Below are 18,952 nucleotides of genomic sequence, written 5' to 3' on the forward strand. Positions count from 1 at the left end.
TGGGAATTTTAATTTTTGTTATGTACCCTTGATCAGTTACGCTGGCATTCAAACAACAAAATTTTAAAATGAAAACAGTATAATAGTAATTTAGATATTTGTTATTGTCTAGAATTAGTTTGCTTTTCTACTGTAAACAGGATTCATTAGTTCTTAATTGAGGGGAAGCAAATAGAATTACATACAGGTTAGGGTAAAACAAAGCAACAACTCTCACTTACAGAGAAATGTAAGCAGGAAAAGTTGATGCTTAAATTAATAAGAATTGTCGTATAATTGCTTTATAAAAGAAGTTAAATGTAGCACTAAACAATACTGTTGATAGCTCCCTCATATGCAATAATAATTCATCAGGAATTTAAAAATATCAGAGTATGGGTCTTTTAATGACACAGCAATTCTTTAATGTATATACCCCACAAATCAATGATTGAAAGAAATTCCTGTATAGAGTTGCAAAAGTAGAGAATTGGACCCTTTTTAGCTGTTCTTATACATCCCTGGCTTTCAAAATGTTTGGGCTTGAGCGTTCCTAATGAAGGTAAATCCAGAAAAGCTTTTGACACACCAAATTAATAAAGTGTTATCTTCATTTACTTTAATATAAAGAAAGTTGTAGGAAATTTTGAGGCAATTATTTGTTTATTTTTTCATTTCTATTCAAGTTGGTTCAGTAATTGTTGCATAAAAGAAATTTAGTTATTTTTTCAATGAGATTTTATATTTGCTCATAGCAAAAAAAATAACTTAACATACATAAGGTGTTCTTTGGTTAACTCTCTAAGACATACCCATCTTTGCTGACATGACATTTAATTACCACAAGTGAATCAATCAATACATGATTGATCTTGAACATCCATGTAATAGCAGCCATATATTTCCTGATCCTAGTTCATATTATTTTTCTTCCAGCCTTAAAAATATAAAATATATATTGAGCATGCTATCATCATTTCATTGTCTGTCTAATGACAGCTGGTTTTATTAATCCTTTATTCTGTTAACTGACCTCTCAAATATTAATTTTATAAAAGAAGTTAAATGTAGCACTAAACAATACTGTTGATAGCTCGCTCATATGCAATAATATTGTCAAGATTAGTATGATTTTAATACATGTGATTAAATATTAGAAGAGATAATAGGAATCACCAAAACTACTGCACAGTGCAGCAGATAACACCAACCACAAACCTGACTCCTCAAAAAAAAAAAAAAAACAGACATACAAAGACAACCAACAACACATGGTCCAGATAGCCAGACTTAGTACAGGCACCAAATGTTGTTCAGTGAAATGAAAAGTTATCCTCAAATTGATACTGCAAAATGTAATGTAATTTATAATATTGTGACAAGTGGTTCATATTTTTTAATATTCCAAAGGCTTTAAAGTTGTTTAATTTTACTTTGTTTTAAACATAATTCAGAGAAAGTGTTTTTATTTATATATCTCGCTGTAGTTAACATATACGTTATAATCATAACATAATGTAATAATATAACATATAATTTATGCACAGTTCATTTATCTGTGTGGAAAATCTAGTTTCCATTTATATGTTAACTTGATTGTAACTTGACTGAAATATTTAAATACATTGTAATAAACTCCCCAAAACTTAATTTTTGTTGATTTCCATGAGTGCCATATTCCAAGTAATACTTCAGAATAATGTTGGAGATGTTTACGGACAAAGGGAAGTAACTGCCGTATTTTAAACTTTCAAAATACAATATGAATCCGGTAACAGCTTTTATCATTACATTGAAATAACTCATTTTCAGAAAATAACAAATAATGTTAACCCCATGACCTGTTTATGTACCTGTCCTTGACCTGTAGATGTCCAGTTTTGTAAGCCTGCATTGCGAAGTTGTTATCTCATTAATGAAAACCCTATATTTCCTTTAACTCATATTTATATGAAAAGATTTGGGAAATAGCTGCATCAGGATAATCATAATTGTTTGTTTACACTCCGTTGTGATTTTAAATTCTTTCTATTTTAATAAATTCATAATTTTGATGAAGGTCTTTTTCATGAAAATGACACTTTTACATTAAAAAGACATTTTTTTTATAGAAATCTTGTGATTTTAACAACAATTTCATAACTTAAAGATTAAGAAAACTTCCAAAAATTGTAGCTTTCGTTTACAATTCCAGTTGCAAGTAAAACTATAATAGATTAAATTACCACTGTTGTAGGAAATGCTGAACATAAACGGTTATGGAAGATTGCTTGCTGCAGTAATGGAGGCCATGTGCCACCCAACCATCCGACTTACCAACATCATGCCAATCAACAGTGAACCTAAGACCGAAGAGATCCTTAGACGGCAGTCGGTTGTCATGGATGACAATACAAACAGTATGGCGAGACTCAATGATCAACATAGATTTCCTTTACTGGTGTCACACATGACATATAGAATGGAGGTTTGTGTACACATTTTTTAACAAGCATGGAAATAAATGAAAATTGTACAACAGCAATTCAAATATGAGAGGAAAAATATTTTGAAATATCATTATCTTTGCTGGTTTATGTATATAGATTTGTAAATCTAGAATATACCTAAACAAAATGATGAAATACTATAGAAATTTGTTTTGAAAATGATATGCATTAAAAATTATATAGAAACGTAATGAAAAGTTGAAAAATAATACTATAACTGCACCCCTTAACAAAAATCGTGGATGAGAATAATTCATAAAATTAGAACATTGCTTGCTACCCGTATAGAACCTGCAGACAATTGACAATATGAAAAAGAATTGGTTTCATAATAGATTTAAATTTTCAAATGGATGGATATCATTTCATCTTTGAAAGATGCAAATTAAAAAAATCTAAACAATTGTGTGAGAAAAATAAATAATTATGAAAGTTTGAAAATATAGAAGTTTGAAATATTTTGTTTTTCATTTCAGATGGCTGGATTAGGTGGGAATCAGGTATCATTTCGTGAAGTGTTAGATAAATTATTGACAGTTATAACGTTGCCTGTGAGACAAGAGCTAGACAGGGATAAACCCTCATATCCTTCAGTATTGGTGGATAATACATGTGCTTTACTGTCTACTATCATCAGTGAACTGTCAGCTACTTCCATTGGTTTAGAGGTAAGGTTATAGGTCAATGTTATGCAAATTATTTTATTAATGTAAGTGTACTTTGTTGATTCTGGACTTCCTTATTTTTTTCACTTTTAAAAACACATTGGTACACTTTAACAAATAAACTATTGATTCTTTTAAGTAGTTTGGTTTTAAAAAAAATTTATCAAGCAGAATTCAATCCAGCCAAAAAAGATCGATAATTGAAAAAATCTTTGTTACATATATACATTTTATTTGGAATATTCTGTCTTCTCTGCAGTAAGGGCTATTCCATTGAAACCAACATGTAAGGGTAGGAAGGGAAGTTTTATTTTTGAATATTTAGGGATGTATGTACATTTTATGCACGAGCATTATTCAATGAAAGTTAGTTGGTTGTGGGGTATTTTTAAAGTCTCCTCCTACCCTCCCACATCCATGGTAAAGGAATAACCCTTATAGTGGAATAAGTTAAATTTGGGACCCATTTTCATAGTTGATCAAAAAGTTGATGTCCAAGAATACTGAAGGTAGTTACAAGGTCTAAACTGTGTAGACTCTTTGATTTCAAAACTATTGTTATGAAATTTTATGAAATTAGCAGCTTTTAATGCAGACATTTTTATTTCTATGAAAAACTAGATAAAACTTCGAGTAGAGCTCATAAACTCCACAACTGCATTTGTGTAGACATAGTGAAATTATGTTTTGCTATGGAAAACCCTAAAAACTATTTGCTAAAAGGCATTGTGTAGGAAAAATATGTGATTTCTCCATCCACATCATTTCATTTACCATTAGATTGATCTGCATCAATGTCCAAGACAAACCGAAGTAACTAATGGCAATTTATTATAATTATATAGATGGATTTGTCAAGTACATCCACACCACTACTAGTAACACCAAACCGTTTTACAAGAACCAGTCAGAGTGCTAGTTGGAACACAGGGAATGGTAGTCCTGATGCTATAGCTTTCTCTGTTGACAAGTCTGGGATTGTTATTGCTGGAGTTTGTATCTATGGTGGAGCTGGACAGTATCAGTATGAACTGGAACTTTTGGATGATGTAAGTCAACCATTGATAATGTGTGTATAAGTACCTACTGTAAATTCAGAAATTCTTGCGTGCATTTATTATTGCGATTTTTCAAGAATGGACAAAAATGCAAGTTTAATTATTGCAATATCATGAAAATGTGCATACAGATATATGTAACAGACATCAGAATGCGAGTTCTTATTATTGCGATAGTCACCCAGTCACATTATTCGCATTAATAAAAACCTCGCAATAATTTCTGAATTTACAGTAAATATTAATCTCTTGAAGAAGAGAATTTTACATGTATTTTCTTCACAAATTCTTAAAAATTAATAATGTAAAAAGTGAATTCATTTATATGATGTTGTTATATTATGTTTAACTAGTAGAGAGCATTCTTCATGAATGTCAATCTTTTGTTGTGTATGGAGAAATCTTTAGTATGTGGGGTTTTGCATTAACTGTCTTACACTTATCATATATTACATCATTGGAAAATTTGTATTTCATTTGGGTATCAAAATGTTTAGAATTAGAATGAGCCACACATCTCTGAAAAATTGTTACTCTTAAATAATTTTACTTTTACAATACTTGTTAATTGACTCTTTAAGGGTGAATATATAAGATAAATATTCAACAGATACTGACATTATATATGCATTATAGATATCTGGAGGACAGAGTGAGACTTCTCCAGCGCAGAGATGGAATAGTTTAGAGTTAGTCAAAGGTTGTTATGGTCCAGAGGACTGTGTCAATGATATAGCTGAAATCAAGTTTGATAGACCTGTATCTATTAAGGTTAGTGATTTAATGATAACATATTTTTTAACAACAAGACTATAGGATTTAGATGTATATGTTACAGTACAAATTGGAATTCAGTAGGATCCAGAATCCACCTAGTACAAACTTTTTTTAACGAGAGAGCAAAAAAGCTTCAGAATGTGTTGAGAGCATGATATTTTATGTTATCTATACACATAAAACCGGATAATCTGTTTATTGCGCTATTTATTGGTCTTTTTCTCCTTCCTTAGAAAGTTTTAGTGACGAAAGTAAGCTTGATAACATCACCTCACATATTGTGACATCATTGATATCTTCTTGTCAGACATTGTGACATTGCTGATAAGTTCTGCTCACGTCTGAAAGCAATAATACAAGAATTTCAGAGGGATTGAGCATAGTTATATAGGCGAAGTGAAAGACAATAACTAATTTCTTTGAGAAGAATGCAGTTTATACTGTAAGCCTTGTAATTAAAAGGGATTTATTTTCATGACTTATGTGAGTAGAAAACTTACATGACTATGAATCGACAAAAAATTGTCAAACTGTGAACACCTCTTATATGAATACAACAATATCGTTAGAAAATGTGAAAATATATTGTAGAGATATCAGCTGGAAAGGAATAGACATGATAAAAGTATCCACGAAAAATTACATGAAATATCCCTATACAAAACTAAGTGTTTTTATGCCCCCGCCATCACCAGGAGGGGTATTTAGTGGTACCCATGTCTGTCTGTACATCCGTTTGTCCGTCTGTCCGTCCGTCCGTCCGTCCGTCCGTCCGTCCGTACTTGTGTCCCAAAATTGGTTTATGTTCTCTAACTTTAGTTTGCCTCAACCAAATGTAATGAAATTTATACACAATGCTTATTGCCACAAATTACAGATCAAGTTCGAATTTGAGTGATGCACTTTTACTGTTCTCGAGGTATGCCCCTTTATAACATTATATGCAAGCGGGGCTCATCTGTGTTCCAAGGACACGTTCTCCATTTATTTCAAAAAGGTTCAAATAAAACAGTTCTCACTGTATTGTTTTGATTTTTATTTTATGTCCACAGGAAGGATTAAAGTATACACTGAGGTTGAAAAATCATGGTCCAAAAACATTGAATGGTGATGGAGGTATGAACAAGGTCAAATGTCCAGATGGTACGATCTTCACCTTCTCAGCATGTTCTTTGAGCAGTAATGGTACTAACCACATGAGGGGACAAATACCACAAATTTTGTACTACAGGTATGTATGTTGCATATTACTGTTAAATGTAAAACAAATTAATGTGGTTAAGACGGAATTTCATTGGTTAAGCATTTTGTCTTTGATCTTGCTTTGTCGTTTAAGACCCTTTCTGATACATTCAATACTTTCTGTCTCATTTGTAAGATCAGCATTTATATTGTATGCCTTTATTAGAATATGGTGTGCATTTTTTATTGAGAGAATTGAAGAATTGACAAAATGTGAGATACATTTTTTGTTCAGTTTCTGATGACTGTGAAGAGACATTTTCTGACTTAAAAAATGTCTGAAGTTTTTTTAAATTTATTTATCTACACTTATTCAAAATTTCACATGCGGTAAAAATTATGTCAAAGCTTTGACTTAATTTGTTCCAAGATTTAATAAATATTTATCACTGGAAGAATATAGATTTTCTGCATCCAAGTCCAGAGTTTTTGATGGCTATCTTGCAAACTTTATTTTGATACTTCTTTTAATATTTAAGTGCCCCACAAGATGGTGAAAATCAACAACAAAGCAACAAGACCTTAGCAGAACTACAAGCTAGGAAGAATGCCATAGATATTGTAGGAGCTATATGTAGGATGGCTACAGATATGTTACACAGAGCAAATAGTTTGCCACCAGAAATTGTTACCAGGATTCTTGGCAATTCACATCTTTTCTCGTCCCTGATACCAATGATTCTGGCACACATAGGACCCGTCGCTTCACAGGACCCTAGGGTATTATTATATGATGCTTAATGTGTTGTTTATCATAGGAAATTCACATTAATTTGATTACTGTGGATTCATTTATTTTTGTGGCTACCAATTTTGTTGATTGAGGAACAATTATATTTTAGTGGATATTTTGATATCCTGGTTTTTCAAAAGTCTGCATACAAACCTATAGAAAATTTGAACTTCCTTGAACATATAAATATGTGTTTCACCAATACCCACAAATTCAGAGAAAATAGGTATCCCATGAATAATAATGTATCCACAGTATATGTAAGAACTCCTGGTACTTAAAATAATGTATTTCAAAATAAAATTTTTTTTAAAAAAGTGAAATCTATATTAACATCTAATCTTTCACCAATCCACTTTATAAGTACAAAAAGAGAATAAATTACACTTTTATCATAAAATAGATTTGCAACTAATGTATTCTATTAGCCATAGTATTTTGTAATTCCTGCTGCTTTTTTCTTAAGCATTTCATTTAACCTGTTTTAACCATAAACCCATATAGTTCTTATAAATTTCTGAAGTCAAACCTACTCAAGAGACAACCTGTATTAAGCAAAAACCTGTGTTTTAACATAAAAATAAGGAGATGTGGTATGATTGCCAATGAGACAACTATCCACCAAAGTTCAAATGAAGTGGATGTAAGCATTTATAGGCAACCGTACAGCCTTCAACAATGAGAAAAACCCATACTGTATGGTCGGCTTTAAAAGGCCCCAACATGAAAAATATGAAACAATTCAATTGAGAAAACTATCGGCCTAATGTATAACAAAACAATTACGAAAAACAATTATGACAGACATGAACCAATGACAACCACTGAACTACAGACCAATAATAGAAGTGCATATCATATAGCTTGAATCTGTATTAAAAGACCACCTGTCTTATAAGGCCACTTTTTGGCTCTCCCTTAAGTGGTCTCTTAAAAACAGGTTTGACTGTTCATAAACCTTAATCTCTTATCTTATAAGATAAGTATTCTTATACATTCTCTCTGTATCTTCCATATTCATATGAAAAGTCTATATATTAAATTGTGATCGTAACATTTTTTGCAGGGATCAGTGCAAGTCCTTGGAATGATTCAGGAAATATTACCAGCTGTAGCTTCACTGAACAACCACATATCTCCACCCCCAGAACTCGATGAACCTGGCACAGAAATTAATGGTGGAACAACATCACAACATTATGCTATTGTTGAGAGTGAACACCCATACAAACCGGCAACAGTGTCACATTATAAGGTAAAGGGTCAAAAGTAGATATTTTGAGTTCAGATCAAATATAAATAAATATATAAGAAACTAATTTTCACCATCAATATAAATAAGAAGATGTGGTATGAGTGCCAATGAGACAACTCTCCATCCAAGTCACAATGTATAAAAAGTATAAAATATGTACCAAGGAAGATTTAACCTCAAAATGAATCTTTTCTAAAGGACAAAGGAACTATCTTTTGCATTAGAAAAGAAAAATTACAATTTAGGTCAAATTGGCACTGATTCAAATGTATTTCAAACATTTCTTCAATTAAATGTGCAAAATTAAACATTAAATGATTGATTGTTGCATGCTTAATGTCCATGTAAAAAATATAGCTTGAATTTATTTAGAAAACATTGCAGTTTGATCAAAAATATTTTCTTTTCGTGGCTTACTTAGCCATGAAATTACAATAAAAATCATCTATCTTTTTCAAGGTGACCTTCCCTGAACAAGTAAAATGGATGGCAGTAGAGTTTGATCCTGGCTGTGGAACAGCACAGACTGAGGATGTCTTACAGCTGTTGATTCCTACCAGACTTGGACCAGAAGAGATTGCCTCACCACCTGCAAATAGAAATGAAGAAACTAAAACAAATAGGAAATACTGCTCTGTATTTAAAAAGTTTTCTGGAGCTGACAATTGGCCTAAACAGGCACTTATTCTACCAGGTATGATCTATTAACCTTAACCCCACATTGAAATCACATGTCTTAAAAACCAAACATTTGAATGCCAAAGATGTATTTACTTGTGGAGCTTATGACCAAAAGGGTTCGAAAAGAATAGCTAAAAAGCCAACAATGTCAGCTTTGTCTTAGAGAGTTGGCACCTGACAAATCAAAACCAGGTAGAAATAAGAATACAATGTGCATGGCAATGATACTTTATTTTAGTCAACATTAGTCATATCTTATTATGAAAAGAATTTTAAGGTTATGAATCGAAAAATTTTATAACTTTGTAGTTTTGTTAGCAGTCTGTTGTATTACATTCATAAATTTCAAGTAAAACAAAATATTTAAGTGTTGCAAACACTCAACTATAATCAGGAAAAAATGTATCTATTTCAGGTAACAAAGTAGTGTTTTCACTTGAGACAGCATCAGACTATGTTAAGGATGAGAAAGCTTGTTTCTTTGGATTTAAATGTGTTGTTGTTGGTTATGAATGGAAAACAAGACCAGAAGAGGTAAGTTACTGTAACCAGGAACTAAAAAAAATTCAGTCCTGTAGCAAGTTCACCTGACCTCGACCTCATTTTATTGAACCATGATCAAGGTTTAAAGTGTAAAGTTTTAAGTCCATTTCTCGGATACTATAAGCAGAAGGTCAACTATATGTGGTGTATGGAATAATTGTAAGGGGTACATGTCAGTCTGGTAGGTTTCATATGACCTTGACCACATTTTCATGGTTCATTGGTCAATATTAAGTTTTTGTGGTTTGGTCTGTTTTTCAATTACTATAAGCAATAGATCAACTATATTTGGTGTATGGAATGATTGTAAGGTGTACATGTTGGTCTAGCTGGTATCATCTGACCTTGATCTCATTTTCATGGTTCATTGGTCAATATTAAGTTGTTGTGTTCTAGTCTGTTTATCATATACTTATAGCAATAGGTCAGCTTTATTTGGTGCATGGAATATTTGTAAGGTGTACATGTCTGTCTGGCAGGTTTTATCTGACTGTGACCTCATTTTCATGGTTCATTGGTCAATGATAAGATTTGTGTTTTGATCTGTTTTTCAATTACCATAAGCAGTGTTCTCCATTTTTCACTAAGGTAAGGTGGGTGTTGTGAAAAAATTACTTGCAACCGGGTGGTTTTTTTTTGTTTTAACATTTCCAACCGGGTTTTTTACTGTTGGAGGGGGTCACAAAAAGAAGGATTAGTATTGTATACACATTTAATAAAATTGAACTGTTCTTCTGCTATCACTGCTAGCCATTCATTTGACAAATTAGTTTTGCGGATCTCGGATATGGCTTTTGTAGGACTTCCTCCTCCTGCATATGCATAGCTTATCGATCCAAGTTTCTGTCCTGTTCCTCGCTTTAGTGCTGTATTTTTGGAACACAAAGCAGTAATATCCTCCTTCTGTGACGATTAGCCATTTAAAGTCCTGTTCATATTTATCAAATGAGGGGTAACCTCTCAAGGTAATGACTATCTCTTTTATGAGGGGTAGTTTAACGAGATACAAATGAGCACATATTTATTTTATTTACAGAAAATTTTCCCGAAGAACTATACATCTATTTGGTATTATATGGTCAAAACATGTCCAAAAATTTTGTAATATTCCTGGACTTATATCTTCTTTATCATTAAAAATAATGGGACCTTCTTTTAGAAAAGTTGGTCTGAATATAACGATTTTTTCCCCTTTTGAGTTAAAAAATCTAAGTTTTTCTCTTTTCTTTTCTTCAACAGAATTAACATAACCTCTTGCCAGAGAGACAGTCCCTCGTTCAAGGGATATCACTCATTTGGGGGATAGACGTATTTACACTTGTATGCAAATGTGTCTGCCATTATGTAAAATCATACAGGTTCCCGTAAACTTTTCCCAACCTGTTTATCTTCGCGATCGCTTCTGTGCCTTTTTGGTTGTTTTGATACTTTTTATTCCATTTCAACAATTTCAATACAACTATCCGTTTTAGTTGAGTTATTTGGCCTAGAATTTTCCTTATCACCATCGTCATCTGCCTGTCTCTTCCCCCGATTAATAAAAGAAAACATTGTTTCAAAATGAAATTTGATGATCCGCCATTTTTGTCAATGAAAACAATCAGTGAGGCGTGATAAGTATTTAAATTTTTACGGTGCGGATGTGAAAAAAATCCGGAATTTGAAAAAAAGCCGGCCACCTCCTAAAATGGAAAGGTGGTCGGCTTTCAAAAGAAGGTGGTCGCCACACCCGGCTTAAATGCCGAATGGAAAACACTGATAAGCAATAGGGCAACTATATTTAGTGTATGGAATAATTGTAAGGTAAACATGTCTGTCTAGCTGGTATCATCTGACCTTGACCTCATTGTAATGGATCTTGAAAAACGTTAAATTTATGAGATACTTGTAGTAAAACTTTTATCTTTAAAACTTTCAACATAAAATCAATGGTCAGTAAAGCAGGCGAGACATTTCAGCATGTGCACTCTTATTTTGTTAAAAAAAATAGATTTTTTAGGGCACATACATGTACATTGACAGTCATAAATTAATTCTGGTTTCACACACAAAAAATGACAGATCTTGATTTTAAGTAGACTTGCTATTAGATAAGAAAAATGTCTTATATTTCAGACAATTTCCCAGTTAGAAAGAGAACTTTCTTATCTTGGTGGAATGTGTGCTGGATCTTTGATCAAGAAAGACATCTCATTACCTCCAGGTAAATACGCTTTAAATGATATTTTAACAGAAATTCTCACATTTTCTATAAATGGAAATATAGTTTGAACATACTTAAATACCATTTTATCCGGTATACTTCTTTTTGCAAATTTAGAGAAAAATTTGAAATTCAAATAGAACTCAGGAATTTTTACTTGACAAATGAATTTTTAGTTGCATGGTTATACTGTTTCTCTTTTCTATGTGCATTTAAACTCGATCTGACTATCGAAGAATATTTGAGCAATAATATTTATGGGCGAGGGGTGGCGTCACTGTTAATTTTGCAAAATACTGTCTTAAATTTTGCCAAATTATGCTAAAAATCAGGTTTTAATGAAAGTCACCTTTATTTATGAAGTAATGAATCAATTGGTTAAAATCTTCTCTTACTGAAACAATTGGACATTTTAACATACGTTTTCATAAAGTTTTCACAACATTATCACAGTTTGAAAAATTCAGATTTTTAGGGCCAAAATTATGGGTTGGTGAATCAACCCATTAGAGAACAAGATTCCATAGCTGAGTCCTGTTTTAATGTTTGAAAAATTTACTCTCTAGAGTGGATAAATATTGCAATCAATGTGGTGGCATGGTAGAATCTATATGTATATGATTTTAAATTTGTACAATGACATGTCTATTTATAGTAACAGTTGAGGAATTAGAAGAAGACATGGAATACATAGAAGAAGGTTCATTGATGGTATGTCTGTCTATCTGTCTGTTTGTTTGTTTGTTAATAAGTATATTATTACAACTGTCAAGTGCATTACTTTGAAAACCGACTTTACTGTTTCAATTGGCCAAAATATAGCTATAGTGTAAATGATTAAATGTTCTACATCCATTTCAAGAAATTCCATTCAATAAATCTATGATTAATCATAGTGAAAATTATTTAGAAGATGAAATATCCCAATCAATTTTGGTACTGTAAATTCAGAAATTAATGCAAGATTTTTATAACATGAATAATGCCACTGGTTGAGTATCGCAATAATAAGAACTCGCATTCTGATATCTGATATATATGTCCGTATGCAGACTTTCCTGAAATGGCAATAAAAAATTTCGCATTTTTGTCCATTCTTCAAAATTCACAATAATAAATGCACACAATAATTTCTGAATTAACAGTATTTTAAATCATTCATGTTTTCTGTATAATTATAAAAGGTGAGGTTTATTAAAAAAAGTTAAGCATTGCCTGTTTAAAGTAAAAGATTAGTTGCATTTAGATATCCATAAAAACTGCATTCTTTCAAAAATGAAATATAGAAATCTCAGAGACAGCATTTATATTTAAAAAATGGTAATACAGGACAAAAACAAACTGAACAATTCTGTAGTAGTACAAAAACAAATACTTAATGTACAAAATCTTGAATTAAATTGAAAAAAATGTGGTCTACATTGTAGACACAAAATGAGACGAGTTAAAACAAATATATACAGCTGAAGTTGATGTTTGGTGATTAAAGATGGATATGTCACTATTTCTTCCTATACAGGTATTCAATGAACATTCAAAGCTGTTAGGTAAAGGATTTGCCTTGTCACACCCTCCATCAATCATGCAGGCACTAGAAGGAAATCTACCGTTCTGTTGGCAGTCCAATGAAAGATCTTTCCTGAAGGATTTTATTGCCTGTAATCCAGGAACCAGTGGTGGGCGAATAGCCAGGTAAGCAATGAGTTGTCTTTAGAATTAGAATGCCTCTGAAGAAGGTCTGTAAAGGACCGAAACCAGTCAGGCATGCATTATCACCAGGCGCTGTTAGTACTGTGCAACAGCATTACCTTTCCTATATTTTTATATTATCCAGGAACCAGTTGTGAGTGAATAGCCAGATAAACAATGAGTTTTCTTTGAAGGTGTCTTATTACCAATAGTTTAGATGGAAACTTTTACAAACCAATGTTTATATTAATTTTTTTTGCTTAATTTTGTGTGTTGATTTTTACAAGCTGTTGAATTCAATTGAAGTGAAGGTCATTAAACACTGGAGTTTTTCAAAGGAATAGGAGTCATATTGCTGAATAAAAAATGATTTGAAGTAAAAGCAAGCATTGATTTGAAGTGGAAAAAAATTTCAGATTCAGTGAATCAATTTGTCTGACGGGGGTAGCTATTGGTAGATTATCAACATCTACCTGCATAGGCTTCTACGTTCAATTTAATAATTTGAAAAAAAATACATTTAAATAACTGGAATACACCTTGTACACTGATTTTCACTATTAATAATAAAACTTATCATAAAAAAATGTGTGAATATTAAACATGATCAAACAAACATTCTTATTAATGTCATACATTTTTTGTCTATACTCAGCTTACATCAGCGAGCTATTACAAATTTTGCTGGTTTGTTAAAAATTAATTTCTAGCGATTTTAATTTCATATTTAAGTCCCCCATTGATTACTCAGATTTACGGTCACTTTACCCACAATCTATTTTATGAAAATAATGAACTGTTATTTTTTCCAGATGGCTACAACCAGACTCGTACCTAGACCCAAGCCAGTGTGAGCTGGTATATAATAAGGAAGACCTAAGATGTAGCTGGCCTGCTCTTCTCACAGTAAACACCAAAGACCAGTATGGGAATCTTGTGCAAGTCAGTAATCTAAAGGTTGAGGTCAAAGCTATTCCTGTTGATCAAGGAATTATGGGAGATGACAATAAAAAGATGAGACGTTTGAGTCGTCCTGACAACAGTAATATGACCTTTGGAGGTCATCCTCCTCCTTGTTTAGATGTGCCCTATGAACCTACAATTAAGGATAAAAAGGATATCTTTCATGCTATCTGTATGATGAAGGTAAGATGATATGTAAATAATGACAAAAATTCTCCCGTAATCAGTAACACATGCTTGTCCAAAATTACCATAGTCTGAATAAAAGAGGAAGACAAATTACAACAGAGTTAATACTGTCTGATGATAAGGTGTTTATCATATGTTAGAATTTTTTGGTAACATTTAAAAAAACACAAAGGATAATTACACAAATGAAATATATATCAAAGAAAAAAATAATGTAGAAATAATGGAACATTTGAATAAATTGATAAAAATTACAAAAATGCTGTAAACGACAAAGAATGTGGAGATTGTGAACTTAACTGATGTCCATTACATTTGAAGCAGCGATATAGACAGAAAAAAGGAAGGAACATTTAATAAATTGTAAAGTTTCAAAGTTTTACCTTAGACATGGTAATTTAGAGCATAAGTTTTATTATACTCCCTGAAAAAATTCCTTACATCTGTGTGTCCAAAACAAGTGGCATCTGGATGATAACTTGAGTGTCCCTTACTTGATTAGTATGAAACATATATAAAAGATGGAAGATATAAGGATGAGGAAGAAGTCTGTTGGTTTTGAGATCAAGGTCATTATTACAAAAAATAGAAAACAAGGTCATTATTACAAAAAATAGAAAACAATTGGATAAATGGTTTCTGGATGGTAGCTGGAGTTTCCCTTGCTTGACTGGAATGAAACTTATACAGATGGAATGTATGGGAAAGGGGACGAAGCTTATTGATTGTGGAGTCAACAGATCTAAGGTTAAGGTCACTGTTACTAAATTTATTGTTTTAAGTTGGTTTTGGGATGGTATACCACTATAGACTTTATGTAACACAGATGGAAAAAAATTGTAAAAATAGTACATGTTTATTTGTCCCTCCAATCATACTAGTATTTGGAGCCATTGAAATGAATAGGTTTTCTTTTAATAAATGTGCAGTTTGGGGAATATTAGTTGGCAGTGCCTGCTTTTAACTTGTTTTACTTTAAATGAATGCTTAATTTTATTTTAAATGATTTTTTTCAGCCATATGAAAACTATTCCTTTGAAGAACTAAGGGTGGCAGCCCCAGCTGTGCCACGTCCAAGTGAGAACATGTTAGTTAGAAGTAATAATGATGGAACTTATTTAGTAAACTGGACTCCAGGAAGTGTAGGACTTTACAGTATACATGTCACTATTGATGGGTTTGATACAGGTAGGACTTCACAGTATACATGTCACTAGTGATGGGTTTGATACAGGTAGGTCTTTACAGTATACATGTCACTATTGATGGGTTTGATACAGGTAGGACTTTACAGTATACATGTCACTATTGATGGGTTTGATACAGGTAGGACTTTACAGTAAACATGTCACTATTGATGGGTTTGATACAGGTAGGACTTTACAGTATACATGTCACTATTGATGGGTTTGATACAGGTAGGACTTTACAGTATACATGTCACTATTGATGGGTTTGATACAGGTAGGTCTTTACTGTAAACATGTCACAATTGATGGGTTTGATACAGGTAGGACTTTACAGTATACATGTCACTATTGATGGGTTTGATACAGGTAGGACTTTATAGTATACATGTCACTATTGATGGGTATGATACAGGTAGGACTTTACAGTATACATGTCACTATTGATGGGTTTGATACAGGTAGGACTTTACAGTATACATGTCACTATTGATGGGTTTGATACAGGTAGGACTTTACAGTATACATGTCACTATTGATGGGTTTGATGTGGGACTTTACAGTATACATGTCACTATTGATGGGTTTGATACAGGTAGGACTTTACAGTATACATGTCACTATTGATGGGTTTGATACAGGTAGGTCTTTACTGTAAACATGTCACAATTGATGGGTTTGATACAGGTAGGACTTTACAGTATACATGTCACTATTGATCGGTTTGATACAGGTAGGACTTTACAGTATACATGTCACTATTGATGGGTTTGATACAGGTAGGACTTTACAGTATACATGTCACTATTGATGGGTTTGATACAGGTAGGACTTTACAGTATACATGTCACAATTGATGGGTTTGATACAGGTAGGACTTTACAGTATACATGTCACTATTGATGGGTTTGATACAGGTAGGACTTTACAGTATACATGTCACTATTGATGGGTTTGATGTGGGACTTTACAGTATACATGTCACTATTGATGGGTTTGATACAGGTAGGACTTTACAGTATACATGTCACTATTGATGGGTTTGATACAGGTAGGTCTTTACTGTAAACATGTCACAATTGATGGGTTTGATACAGGTAGGACTTTACAGTATACATGTCACTATTGATGGGTTTGATACAGGTAGGACTTCACAGTATACATGTCACTATTGATGGGTTTGATACAGGTAGGACTTCACAGTATACATGTCACTATTGATGGGTTTGATACAGGTAGGACTTCACAGTATACATGTCACAATTGATGGGTTTGATACAGGTAGGTCTTTACAGTAAACATGTCACTATTGATCGGTTTGATACAGGTAGGACTTTACAGTATACATGTCACTATTGATCGGTTTGATACAGGTAGGACTTTACAGTATACATGTCACAATTGATCGGTTTGATACAGGTAGGACTTTACAGTATACATGTCACTATTGATGGGTTTGATCGGGTAGGTCTTTACTGTAAACATGTCACTATTGATCGGTTTGATACAGGTAGGACTTTACAGTATACATGTCACTATTGATGGGTTTGATACAGGTAGGACTTTACAGTATACATGTCACTATTGATGGGTTTGATACAGGTAGGACTTTACAGTATACATGTCACAATTGATGGGTTTGATACAGGTAGGACTTCACAGTATACATGTCACTATTGATGGGTTTGATACAGGTAGGACTTTACAGTATACATGTCACTATTGATGGGTTTGATACAGGTAGGACTTTACAGTATACATGTCACTATTGATGGGTATGATACAGGTAGGACTTTACAGTATACATGTCACAATTGATGGGTTTGATACAGGTAGAACTTTACAGTATACATGTCACTATTGATGGGTTTGATACAGGTAGGTCTTTACTGTAAACATGTCACTATTGATGGGTTTGATACAGGTAGGACTTTACAGTATACATGTCACAATTGATGGGTTTGATACAGGTAGGACTTTACAGTATACATGTCACAATTGATGGGTTTGATACAGGTATGACTTTACAGTATACATGTCACAATTGATGGGTTTGATACAGGTATGACTTTACAGTATACATGTCACTATTGATGGGTTTGATACAGGTAGGACTTTACAGTATACATGTCACTATTGATCGGTTTGATACAGGTAGGACTTCACAGTATACATGTCACTATTGATGGGTTTGATACAGGTAGGTCCTTACTGTAAACATGTCACAATTGATGGGTTTGATACAGGTAGGACTTTACAGTATACATGTCACTATTGATGGGTTTGATACAGGTAGGACTTCACAGTATACATGTCACTATTGATGGGTTTGATACAGGTAGGACTTTACAGTATACAGGTCACTGTTGATGGGTTTGATACAGGTAAGACATCGGAAATTTGATTCTAAAAAAAGCATCATGGGCCCTTGGTCAAGTTATTGCAAGATATTAACTCATATATGACAACTGTTGAAGTGACATTATTTTTAGTTAATTCTTGACTTCTGGGGAGATATTTTTGTATAAGTGTTAGGTTTTTTGTTAATTTTGAATAGAGATGTGTTTGGTTTTCTGTTAATCTTGTACAACCTATACAGTTAACATTGGGAAATATTTGCCATATTCTAGCAAACTCAAAATGAATTACTTCACTTACAACAAATAATTCATCATAATAGTCTGGTCAATACATCTAGTTTACTTTTTTTATGAAGCTCTTTAGCTATTACCAATGAACGGTTAACTTCTGAGAGTATGGGAAACTATTAGAGCCATAAAAGCATATTTTGGGGCAGACCCTCTTTCGATTATTCTCATCTTTATTCATATTTTTTCTTCAATGGAAGTGACCATGATTTAATGTTATAGATATGCACAGAGGATGATATTTCTAAACTGTTTTGTTTAATAACTATTTATAGGTGAAGTGTACAAAGTAGATGTAAAAGATCCACCACAGGGCATTACCCCTCCAAGTCAGACTGAGAAAAAACCACATCACACTAATAAAGTATGTATTCAAATAAACAAATTAATAGTCATTCAATGTTTTAGTATAACTAAATATTTACTTCAGTATTGATACAAAGAGATTTTAGGTATATGAAAATGCGGCAGGAATCTTATAACCCTTACAAAACAAAATATCTCATTTTTGGTATCGCTCAAACTTACAAACATTATCAAGATAGCTAATAATACATAAAAAGTATAACAGGAATTGCCAGAAATATTAGACAGTACAATAATCCATATTAACAACCAACTCCCCTGAGAAAATAGATGTATAGAGAAAAA

At 32.5% G+C, this 18,952-nt stretch overlaps 1 protein-coding gene across 28 annotated transcripts in view; it reads left to right on the forward strand.

The window, feature by feature from the left end:
- LOC127715463 (E3 ubiquitin-protein ligase MYCBP2-like) overlaps positions 1–18,952 on the forward strand; it is a 129,829-nt gene that overhangs the window by 50,086 nt on the left and 60,791 nt on the right. For all 28 annotated transcript variants that reach the window (XR_007988438.1, XR_007988436.1, XR_007988437.1 and 25 more), the window contains 15 exons: positions 2,216–2,446; positions 2,945–3,136; positions 3,979–4,182; positions 4,828–4,962; positions 6,021–6,199; positions 6,690–6,930; positions 8,010–8,198; positions 8,658–8,892; positions 9,295–9,413; positions 11,538–11,625; positions 12,281–12,336; positions 13,145–13,317; positions 14,127–14,460; positions 15,483–15,654; positions 18,577–18,665. Coding sequence is in view for 17 of the 28 variants with exons in the window: in XM_052221510.1 (XP_052077470.1) it covers positions 2,216–2,446; positions 2,945–3,136; positions 3,979–4,182; positions 4,828–4,962; positions 6,021–6,199; positions 6,690–6,930; positions 8,010–8,198; positions 8,658–8,892; positions 9,295–9,413; positions 11,538–11,625; positions 12,281–12,336; positions 13,145–13,317; positions 14,127–14,460; positions 15,483–15,654; positions 18,577–18,665 (2,637 nt within the window). In the remaining 11 variants the exon portion in view is untranslated. The remainder of the gene's footprint in view (positions 1–2,215; positions 2,447–2,944; positions 3,137–3,978; positions 4,183–4,827; positions 4,963–6,020; positions 6,200–6,689; positions 6,931–8,009; positions 8,199–8,657; positions 8,893–9,294; positions 9,414–11,537; positions 11,626–12,280; positions 12,337–13,144; positions 13,318–14,126; positions 14,461–15,482; positions 15,655–18,576; positions 18,666–18,952) is intronic.

The sequence above is a fragment of the Mytilus californianus genome, unplaced genomic scaffold, assembly GCF_021869535.1.
Source record: "Mytilus californianus isolate M0D057914Y unplaced genomic scaffold, xbMytCali1.0.p SCAF_9, whole genome shotgun sequence".
Classification (NCBI taxonomy): Eukaryota; Metazoa; Mollusca; class Bivalvia; order Mytilida; family Mytilidae; genus Mytilus; species Mytilus californianus.